This window comes from Lepisosteus platostomus, chromosome 13, assembly GCF_059453375.1.
Source record: "Lepisosteus platostomus isolate fLepPlt1 chromosome 13, fLepPlt1.hap1, whole genome shotgun sequence".
NCBI classification, from domain to species: Eukaryota; Metazoa; Chordata; class Actinopteri; order Semionotiformes; family Lepisosteidae; genus Lepisosteus; species Lepisosteus platostomus.
The window spans coordinates 4,730,529-4,740,300 of record NC_142623.1 but is presented as its reverse complement, the minus strand read 5'-3'; the positions used below and the strand labels follow the sequence as shown (position 1 = coordinate 4,740,300).

Here is a 9,772-nt window from a genome sequence, read left to right as displayed (position 1 = left end):
AGTTATTGTCTTTCAGGACCCCTCCTAGCACTCTCCATCTGCATACTTCTTCTTGTGGCTCTATCATGGCATCTTTTCTCATTGTATGAGGTCGGGTCCCTCTCCGTGTTGTGCTCTTCTCTGTGCTCAGGTGCTGATATTGTAGTTTAGTGGTGATTTATTTAGGAAGCTTTGAGTGCTTATTTTTCCCTTAAACACCAAGCATGGGGCCCACTGATAGTTTCAGTCAGATATATTCACCCTTTCTCTAAAATTCACTAATGATAATAATTATTGCTTACAGTTACATAGTGCTTTTCTGGACGCTCCACTCTAAGCTTTACAGGTAATGCGGACTCAACCCCCCCACTACCAATGTGCAGCCCCCACCTGGGTGATGCGACAGCAGCTATAGTGCACCAGTTCGGTCACCACACATCAGCTATTAGTGTGCAGGAGAACAGAGTGATGAAGCCAGTTCATAGATGGGGATTATTATGAGGCCATGACTGGTAAAGGTCAATAGGAAATTTGGCCAGGACACTGAGGTAACACCCCTACTCTTTTCTAGAAACACCCTGGGATTTTTAAAGCAGAAAGACTCAGAACCTCAGTTTTCCGTCTCATCCGAAGGACTGCACCCTTTTACAGTATAGTGTCCTCATCACTATACTGGGGCATTAAGACCCCCATAGACTGCAGGGTGAGCGCCCTCTGTTGGCCCCACTAACACCTCTTCCAGCAGCAACCAGTGCAGGTACTGACCAGGCTCACACCTGCTGAGCTTCAGTGGGCTGCCAGTGGTGAGTTGCAGGGTGATCTGGCTGCCGACACTAGAACATCTTAACTGCCACTTTCTGACATACTTTCTATCATTCACTTACAATGAGTATCATAGACCAATGCATACAGTTTAAAAAAAAACAATTGATTATGCTTAATAAGCTAGTGTTTCCTTTTCCAAGCTGGGGAGGGTTCTGAGCCGAACTGTGGAAGTGTGCATGCAGACTGGAAGCTGTGGGAGATCCAGCTTTCAGTGGGGAGTTGTGTAGATCCTGCTGTCTGTCTCCAGCCGATCTCCGCAGAAGAAGAAAATTACCATCCAATCAAATGCTACGCACACGCCATGTGGAACGTGACACAGAACTCTTTCATAAAAAACTCAGCTATGAAAGAGCAGCGAAGGGCCGATGATACGAATTGCTTTGAAAATAGTTTGGATTTTTTTTTTCTTGGGGATTTTCTCCAATGCATTGATGGATGTCTGCTTTTCGTGCTGTGGATGCCTTTTAACCTGAAAAAAGATCCATCCTCACTTAAAAGGAGGTTAGGTTCTTCCTATGTCATTCCACCTTAAATTGAGAACATCTTGTTTAATAATCCAAGAAATTAATATGTTGGGCTTGTGAAATGCACAATGTGTTGCTGTTAGATCTTATAAACTTGGCTGTATTGAAAGTACCTCTCCCATACCGTGGGAGGAAATACCCCTGGTGAAGTGAGCAGGCAGGGAGTATATTCCATGACGGAACTCTTTGGAATGGTGGACTGCAGATGTCATAGAGAATGCGTTGCGTCACTTTGATGTCACAGAGTCCGAGCAGAGCTGCACAAGACTTCCCCAGCTGTCTGCACTGCGCTGGGAGGTAACTGAAGAGCATAAAAATGGCTGCTGGCTGAACCCCTGTGCAGGCCCAGGCTAGCCAAGGTTCTGCCCCATTAAGTCCCATCAGCAGGTTAACTCCACGCCACTGACGCTGTCCTCAAAGGGGAGAAGGTAAGAATGTGATCTTGTGGGAGTGAACTCCAGGCCCACTGGTATTGAATGACTGCTGGTTTCAGTGTCTGCTGGCCCCTAATCACCAGGGCTAATTGATACAGGTATTGAGTGTGCTTGCTGTGCTGATTTAGACCTTTTCTGCACTCGGTTCTTGGTTGTAAAAATATCCAAATATTAAACCCTACTGACACTCTACTTGAAAGTATATAGTTGCTAAAATTATATTCATGCAGAAATGTATATACTCTTCAACATGCTAATTAAAACATGGGTGGGAATGATAATGTACCAAACACTACTTATAGTAGGTCCAGTTAAGACAGCTCACAGTGCCTGAACAAGGGGAGTTTTGAAACTCAGTAGCTGACATAGGGTTAAAACCCATTACTGTGCCCACACAAATGAGCTCTTGGACACTCTGCAGATCGACAGTTGTGTTGCAGAGCCTGAGCTGTGATTGATAATGTAACTGAAATGAGCTATTCACCAACTGGCAAATCATCTGCATCATCAGCAAATCTACAGAAAGCTGGCAAAGTGGCACGTGCATCCAAAACAGGGCTGTCACTGATCCAGCAGTTTAACACGCTTCACTTTTTCCCATAGCTCAGAGTTCATTCATGTTTCCTCGTTTCTTAATAGTCATTGTCAATCCCTATGACATCAGATCAGGTTACGCAACTGAGTCGTGTAATGACAGAGATGCAAGTGATGTAAATTAAGAGTCTGAGCAGCTGATGATTCATAATAGAAATTCTCAGCATCGTGTATTGCTTTTCTTCCCAACGGAACTCAAGGCACTTATGTATATGAGGGACCAATTCGCCCACCACTGAAATCACCCTCCTGAGTGATGCATAGGAGCAATTCTGCACCAGCAGCCCCAGTATATAGCTGAGCAGATAGGGAAGTGAGAAATACGTTCAGGAGTGTAGGCCTTTAATACTGCTGAGCTCTGCATCACTGAGTGACTGTGATACCTTCAGGGATCTTTGGTACAGTAGCTTCTGGACTCAGTAGCATGAAAATGTTCAATATTTTTGTACTGAAGAGGACAGTAATGTGAAGGTGGATATGTAACAGCTTGGAGACTGCTAGCCAAATCTGAACAAGTTATGCAGAGTGCACAGGTAACCCTGTAATGTAACTTGAAGTTTTAATGTGGTTTTCTATTTTCTTTTCTAGTTTTGAGGCGGTAAGACAAGGCAGACACTGATATCCCCAAGCTCTATTATAATGGATCGGCCAGATGCCATTACTGTTGAGTGCCATGTCTTCACCAACAGAGCTCGTGACAATGACAGCAAGCCTCAGGGTGATAAAACTGAGCAGAGCACGTCCCCTGCCCACTGCAGAGACTCCAGTGTTGGTAAAGAAGTGCCCACCCCCAACAGGACCGATTGCAGTGCCACTGGCACCAAGCCCGGTGGCCTCTGGAAGGACTGCCATGTCCCTTCCACTGTACTGCAGACTCACTCCAGTCACTTCACTGAAGATTACCACAGGTGTACCCAGGCTTGCTCTCACTCAAATGTGTCTGTCACCCCTAGTCATAAGCCTCCAGACCCTGGCGATGATACTGACCTCCTCAGCAACCCACTGCATATTTCTTCTCCCCAGCCTGTCACCCCTACAAAACAGGCTGGGACACCTCATGACCACACGATTCCTCCTAGTGACCAGACATGCGTGTTTGGAGCAAACCCCAGTAACCATGATGAGCACGCCAGTATGCATGGCAACCAGGGACACCTTAACAGTAACCACACAACAAACCCTGCTGACAGCCTGCCTGTTTCCCCAGTTGTAAAGGCTTTCCCTCATGGCCAGCCAGCTCATACCTCTGGAGACCACGGGAATCCAGTTTCCCATGAGACAGTTTTTGATGGCGACAATCGTCTTTGTCTGCTTAGCAGCCAGACTGATACCCCCAGACCTCTGACTTGCATGCCTGACAACCCCACTGCAAACACTTGCAATGGTGCTGGGCATTTCAGCAAACAAAGTGATACCCCAGAAGACCTAACAGGCGCATGTAGAAACAATAGTGTGAGCCCTAGAGTGGATGCTTTTCTCTCAAGCAGCCCACAGTCCCCTTCTGATGACCAGATAAGCACCCCCGAGTGCCAGCCAGTTGCTCTGCCTAACGCAGCTAAAAACCATGGGTTTACCCCTAGTGACGTGTGCCCTCCTAGACAGCCTAGCGATCATGTTCTCCCACACAGCCATCAGCCTGCCCCAGCTTCTCCTGGGGCTAGCATCACACCTGTCCAGGAGATCAGGTGTCCAGCGTGCGGGTGGACATGGCACCAGGAACCTACAGAGACGTGGGAAGGGCAAAGCCTGGCATGGACAGCGTCTGGCAGAAAGCTGGAGACGAAGGAACACTTTCAGAGAGATACCCCACCAGGCTCGGAGGTCCGCAGAGGGAGACGGCGAGGAGACCAAAGCCTTCAGACAGCCGCCAGGCAGCACAAACAGCTCTCAGTAAGAAACTGTCACGTAGCGTCTTTCAGGGCAGATAGGGATCTAATCAGCAAACAGTTCTTGATCAAAAAACGTACTGGTACAGTAAAGAGTAAAGAAAAAACCATGAACATTGCGAGAGTGCATCAACTCACACTAGGTAAGAACACTACGCACAGCTCTGCAATTTGGAAAGCCCCCCATTGCTTTTTGAGAGATGTCAGCAGACACAGGCGCCTGTCCTGCTGAGCTGTTGAAGAAGGGCGAGGTCAGAGGCGGCACACGTGTCGGGGTGCCCGCTGCACTCCTCAGCTCTCCCTTCTTCTCGTCTCTCGCTCCCAGCATTCCCGCTGCAGCCGAAGTGACCAGCCGGCCCCCCTGGAGAGCGAGCTGGCCCCACCCGGACCCGCGGGCACGCAGTCCGACAGCGCCATCCAAAACCAGGAGCTTGTGGGCAAGGAGAGGCTGTTCTATGGGGCACACGTTGGCAGGGAGACCCGTAACGTGGAGTTCAAGCGTGGCGGAGGCAAGTGCAGTAGGATGAAGGTGTGATATTCCGAGGCAGAGGGGCGAGGCTGCCTGTGACCTCACTTACTCCGCCTGTTAACTTGTTGCAGATCTGTACTTAATTGTGTGGGGCTGCTTGAAAAACCTTCAGGACTCTAGTTCTTTGATACCCCTGCCAGAGGGAGTCAAACTGAGCTGTTCGTTGTTGGAATTAAAACCTAAAAGCAAAGGAATGATATTGTTCTTGGGGTTGATAGAATACACAGTATATGCACAGTTCTGTGAGTGTAGTGTCAATGCCATATACAGTATATAAATAAGGTACAAAATATCCAAATGCTTTATATGAACATATTGGATTGAGATGTTTACGAATGTGACTTGATTTGGATAGTTTTCCCAGTGCGCTGTGTTCGGTATTAACACACAGTGGCTCATGCGGTCGAGAGCAGTGATCTTGGCGAGCAGAACCGGCCCAGAACCGGGACAGGGGAACTCTGGGAACGACTTCAGCGGGAGCACATTCGTGTCCAGATACCGCTTTTGGGCGTTTATTTTTTCCCATCGATTTTGTTTCCAGTGTAATATGTGAACCAAGCTTCAAAGGCTACGGTTGCTTGTGTTTTATATTAATGAGTCGTTACAGTTTGCATTGTTTTCCAAACTGCATTGTGCATTGAACGTGTGTGTTAATATACGAGGATTATTCGTGGCTTTATGTACACAGTTCGGGCTAGGCTTGGCGTATTTTTTCTTCATAGCAGAGCCTTTGAAAAGCTGTGCACAGGTGATCTGTACGTGGCGTGGCGCTACTTGCTACAGTATGCTGAACGTGTGAACACGCCAAGTTGAGACGGCGATTGCAAATTCATTTTCTGCTCACGAGGCTGAGAAATTAATATATATATATATTAACACAAACGGCGAAACTTTTGGATTTTATCCACGCGTCAATTTCTCTTAATTTCTCGTTTCTGTAGGCATCTGAAACACTGCTCTTGCTCATTTCAAACAGGTGGCATTTGTGGTTGGTAAGATGTGCGTTGTCAAGTGCCACTCGTTTCTAGAGAGCTCTCTTAGAAAGCTGTTAATTGTTTCATTGTTGAGATGATAATTCTGTTTCCCAGCTCCATTCCGGTTGGAATTCACGGTAGACCAGGTCTTAGGTGCAATTTGTAAGTTATTGGTCAATTCTAAAAGATAACATTCCCTGTAAAACTCGTCTCGTTAGGAATTTTGAAAAGCGCTTATTTTATTATTTGAAATACTAAGTAGAATTATTTTGCATCCCAAGCAAAATTCTGTCCGATTAAACACCATCCTGTAGGAGTTTAACCACAGATTCAGCGACTTAGGAAAAGGCAACCAGTGGGCTCAATTTTATACGGTTTGTTGGTAATAATTAACTTAATGACCAAGCTTTCTCACGGCTCGTGCCCGCGGAAATCGATCCAGGGGAAGTGTTAGGGAACCGGTCCAAGTATCTCATCCAGCCGTTCCCGGAAAGAAACCAGGGTTTCGGCACCTTCCACACTCCCTTGGCCCCGGCTTGTGAATGCTCTCCCGTGTCCCGCTGTTGGTCCGGAAGCAGTCTGCCAGGCGGCCTTGTCAGGGCCCGGACGATTCCGCGCCTCGCAGTCGGGTGCTCGGCAGTGCCCTACACGGATGCTGCCTGTCTCCCGTGCTGTAGGGGAGTACCTGAAGAAGGGGTTCCACCAGCACCTCCGGAAGTACGCCTGCGCCTTCCTGAACGGGGAAGGGGGCAGCCTGCTGGTGGGCGTGGACGACGCGGGCGTGGTGCGGGGCGTGCGCTGCGACCCCCGGCAGGAGGACCGCCTGCGGCTGCTGGTCGACGCCACGCTGGGGGGCTTCCGGCCCCCCGTGCTGCCGCACAGCTACCGCCTGGGCTTCGTGCCCGTGGTGCGGCCCGGCGCCCCCTCGCGGCTCTCCCTGCGGGTGCTGCGGCTCCGCCTGTGCCCGCCGCCGGCCCCGGCCCCGCCGGTGCTGTACCAGACGGACCGGGGCCAGGTCTACCTGCGGCGGGACGGCAGCGTGCAGGGGCCCCTGCCCGCCAGCGCCATCCAGGAGTGGTGCCGACAGGTAGGCCTTCCCGGGACTCCTTAATAATAATAATAATAATAATAATAATAATAATAATAACAATAATTGCTTACACTTATGTAGTGCTTTTCTGGACACTCCACTCAAAGCGCTTTACAGGTAATGTGGACTCCCCTCCACCACCACCAATGTGCAGCATCCACCTGGATGATGCGACGGCAGCCATAGTGCGCCAGAACGCTCCCCACACACCAGCTATCAGAGGGGAGGAGAGCAGAGTGATGAAGCCAGTTCACAGAGGGGGATTTTTAGGAGGCCATGATTGATAACAGCCGATGGGGACATTTAGCCAGGATGCCGGGGTTACACCCCTACTCTTTTCGAGAAACACCCTGGGATTTTTAATGACCACAGAGAGTCAGGACCTCGGTTTTACGTCTCATCCGAAGGACAGCGCCTGTTTACAGTATAGTGTCCCCGTCACTACACTGGGGCATTAGGACCCACATGAGCCGCAGGGTGAGCGCCCCCTGCTGGCCCCACTAACACCTCTTCCAGCAGCAACCTTAGTTTTTCCCAGGTTGCCAGTTGTGAGTTGCAGGGTGATATGGCTGCTGGCAACCTCCTTCCCCTTTCCCGCTCCCCTTTCCTGCTCACGCTTCGCTGCGACTCCTTCCCCTTTCCCGCTCACGCCAGCCGCCGTCCCCAGTCCCCCGGTCTGCGTACGGACCCTTCGTCACGCGCTCGGACTCCAGCTCTTCGTCAGGGAGAAATGCGCCTCGAAAGGCCCGTGCAGTGGCTGCCGCCAGGCTCTTCTTGGATCGTCTTCAAAATGGGCAGCGTGCGCGGCCAGTCCCGGTCCTTCCTCCTTGAGTATTTCAATCAAAACATCCCCACTACTGTTCTTCAGCTGTCGGATTGTGTTCGGTGTTGTTGATTAAGTAGTGGCTTCCGTAAGGAAAGGACAGCTGCATAAATGAGTTGGAAACGGGATGATGTCTCCAGCTGACTGTGTGGATGTGTTGTCCAGAGGTGGAGTGTGGAGGTGGGGAGGCTGCAGCACTGTGTGGAGACCCTGCTGATGGAGAAGCAGCGGCTGCACCAGGAGATCCAGGAGCAGAGCAGGGCCATCGCCTTACTGCTGAAAGGGCCGAGGGGTGGTCGGGGACTCAAGGAGAGGATTGGGGAGAGGTTGAGGTGGAGGCAGAAAGGGCCAGGTACGACATCTCCGTTAGAACAGAAGGGAGCGGACTAATCAGTAACTGATTAAAGCATAAAAAAGACTATGTTCTTAACAGATAATTAGCTTAGTAATCAGGACCAGAGATATGGTGAAAATCAAAGGATCCTCCTGTGACCCCGAAGCCTGGGGGTACTCATCCCTGGTCTAGCTATGGTGTGCTCTTTGTTGTTTGGCTGCCATATTGTTTTTTTGCAACTCTGCACCACTGTTGTTTCAGTACTTCGTTAACAGGTTAAGAAGTATGCATCTCTTTTCTTCCTTTGTTGCTCATCACCTAGCAGTGTGGTGTCTCTGTGCTGTAGCGAGCAGTCAAAACGGACACAACATACTGTAATTCAAACCACAGCCCCGCAGCATATGTAGATTTCCAGTCACCCCCCAGGATCTTTGGTTCCATCAGAGACCTATTTCCCGCAGCTCACCTGAGATCGGCAAATTCTTCCGGCTGCCATCCAGATCCCCTAATGGACCAGCCTTTACAGACGGACCAGAAGTCCTCCAATGACCCAAGCTTATTCTGGCTTCAGGGTTCTCCGAAAGACCTGCCTCCTACTCAGATCAGGGGGACCGGAAGGGATGACTGGGATCTGGGGAACCTGGCGTCTCTTTCAGCTCATTCAAGGGGACGCAGTGGGTTTACTGAGGAACCACTCTGCTCCCAGAGATCCAACAGCAGCTACCAGAACTCCCACAGCCCGCAATTCCGTTGTCCCAAGAGCGTTGAATTAATTCAGGGATACGGTCCTGGCAGCAGGGGAGGTACAAATGATGCAGAATCACCAAATGAAGCAGGTGAGGGAAATTCTACAGGTCAGACTTCTGGCAGAGATTCTTCTTCACAAAGAAATTTGAGAACTCGCTTTTGCAGCCTAATGTAGCCGCGTTACATACCTGAGAAACATGACCACATTGTGGACTGAGATTTCAAGGCATGCTTGTGCTTCTGCAATACATACCAACATAAGCAACGTGAAGCTGTCTGTTCTGATTTCTTCATGTGTCCTTCATGAATATGAGTCCTTATGGGTTTATGCTTAAGTAGGGTATATTTTTGGGGGCTTCATCAATTTGTACGAGACGATAGTGCTGAAAAATCTAAAATGAAGAAGTGTTACCAGGCTCTAATAAAGTGGCTGCTCAGGCACTAGATATTTATCGTCCTTCAGGGTTCCTTTTGTTTGGTGTGTATCTCTTCTGCCCAGTAAGTAAAGGAGGGAGCATGGTACTACGCGTTATAATATTCTGTCTGTACACCAGAGGGCGCCAAAGCAGCAAATTTGTTTTAAGTGATCCGGGTGAGTTTAGATTAGTGTTGATGAATCTGCTGTTCCACACAACAAGATGAGTCACAGGGCACGGGGAGCTGTAGTGACGGCACAGTGGCGCACTGGCAGGAGTTACGTCACCTTCAGGAAGAGACACACATTGCCTGGAGTGTGACAGAAGCTGCCAGTCCAGTTTGCGTGTCAGGCTTGGGGGTGGCCAGGAGAATTATACAACGTTGAGGTATAATCCAGTGTTAGTAACACTATTTATTACCATTTGAGTGAAGAGCCTGGAGGTTACTGAAGTCTAAAATGTACAGTATATCATAAGCATAATTCCTCAAACCAAACTTATGTGCAGAAATTAGTTTAAATTAAATTATTTCCGCTACCTGTCCTGTACTTTTGTCTTCCAGGGGGTAATCGCGTTGTTTGTAATCCTATTGATTTGTCCCCTGTTAGGAAATTAGG

General features: G+C 49.2%; 1 protein-coding gene across 2 annotated transcripts; it reads left to right on the top strand.

Annotated features, from left to right (window-relative positions):
• Nucleotides 1-1,405: 1,405 nt before the first annotated feature.
• LOC148649694 (schlafen-like protein 1) lies at nucleotides 1,406-9,545 on the top strand. Of its 2 annotated transcripts, XM_088602724.1 has the most exons (5): nucleotides 1,406-1,756; nucleotides 2,945-4,246; nucleotides 4,568-6,832; nucleotides 7,824-8,010; nucleotides 8,454-9,545. In XM_088602724.1, exons 3-5 carry the CDS (start codon nucleotides 6,398-6,400, stop codon nucleotides 8,912-8,914), a joined length of 1,083 nt encoding a protein of 360 aa, XP_088458850.1. In that variant the 5' UTR covers nucleotides 1,406-1,756; nucleotides 2,945-4,246; nucleotides 4,568-6,397; the 3' UTR covers nucleotides 8,915-9,545. The 2 variants fall into 2 exon arrangements, with proteins under 2 accessions (XP_088458850.1, XP_088458851.1); XM_088602725.1 differs by having other exon boundaries at nucleotides 7,824-8,577.
• Nucleotides 9,546-9,772: the final 227 nt, after the last annotated feature.

Coding starts and splice junctions, on each gene's coding strand:
- LOC148649694 (XM_088602724.1), top strand. CDS start 6,398: ATGCTGCCTGTCTCCCGTGCTGTAGGGGAGTACCTGAAGAAGGGGTTC. Junction 6,833..7,823: donor TCCAGGAGTGGTGCCGACAG/GTAGGCCTTCCC, acceptor TGTGTTGTCCAG/AGGTGGAGTGTGGAGGTGGG. Junction 8,011..8,453: donor GTGGAGGCAGAAAGGGCCAG/GTACGACATCTC, acceptor TATTTCCCGCAG/CTCACCTGAGATCGGCAAAT.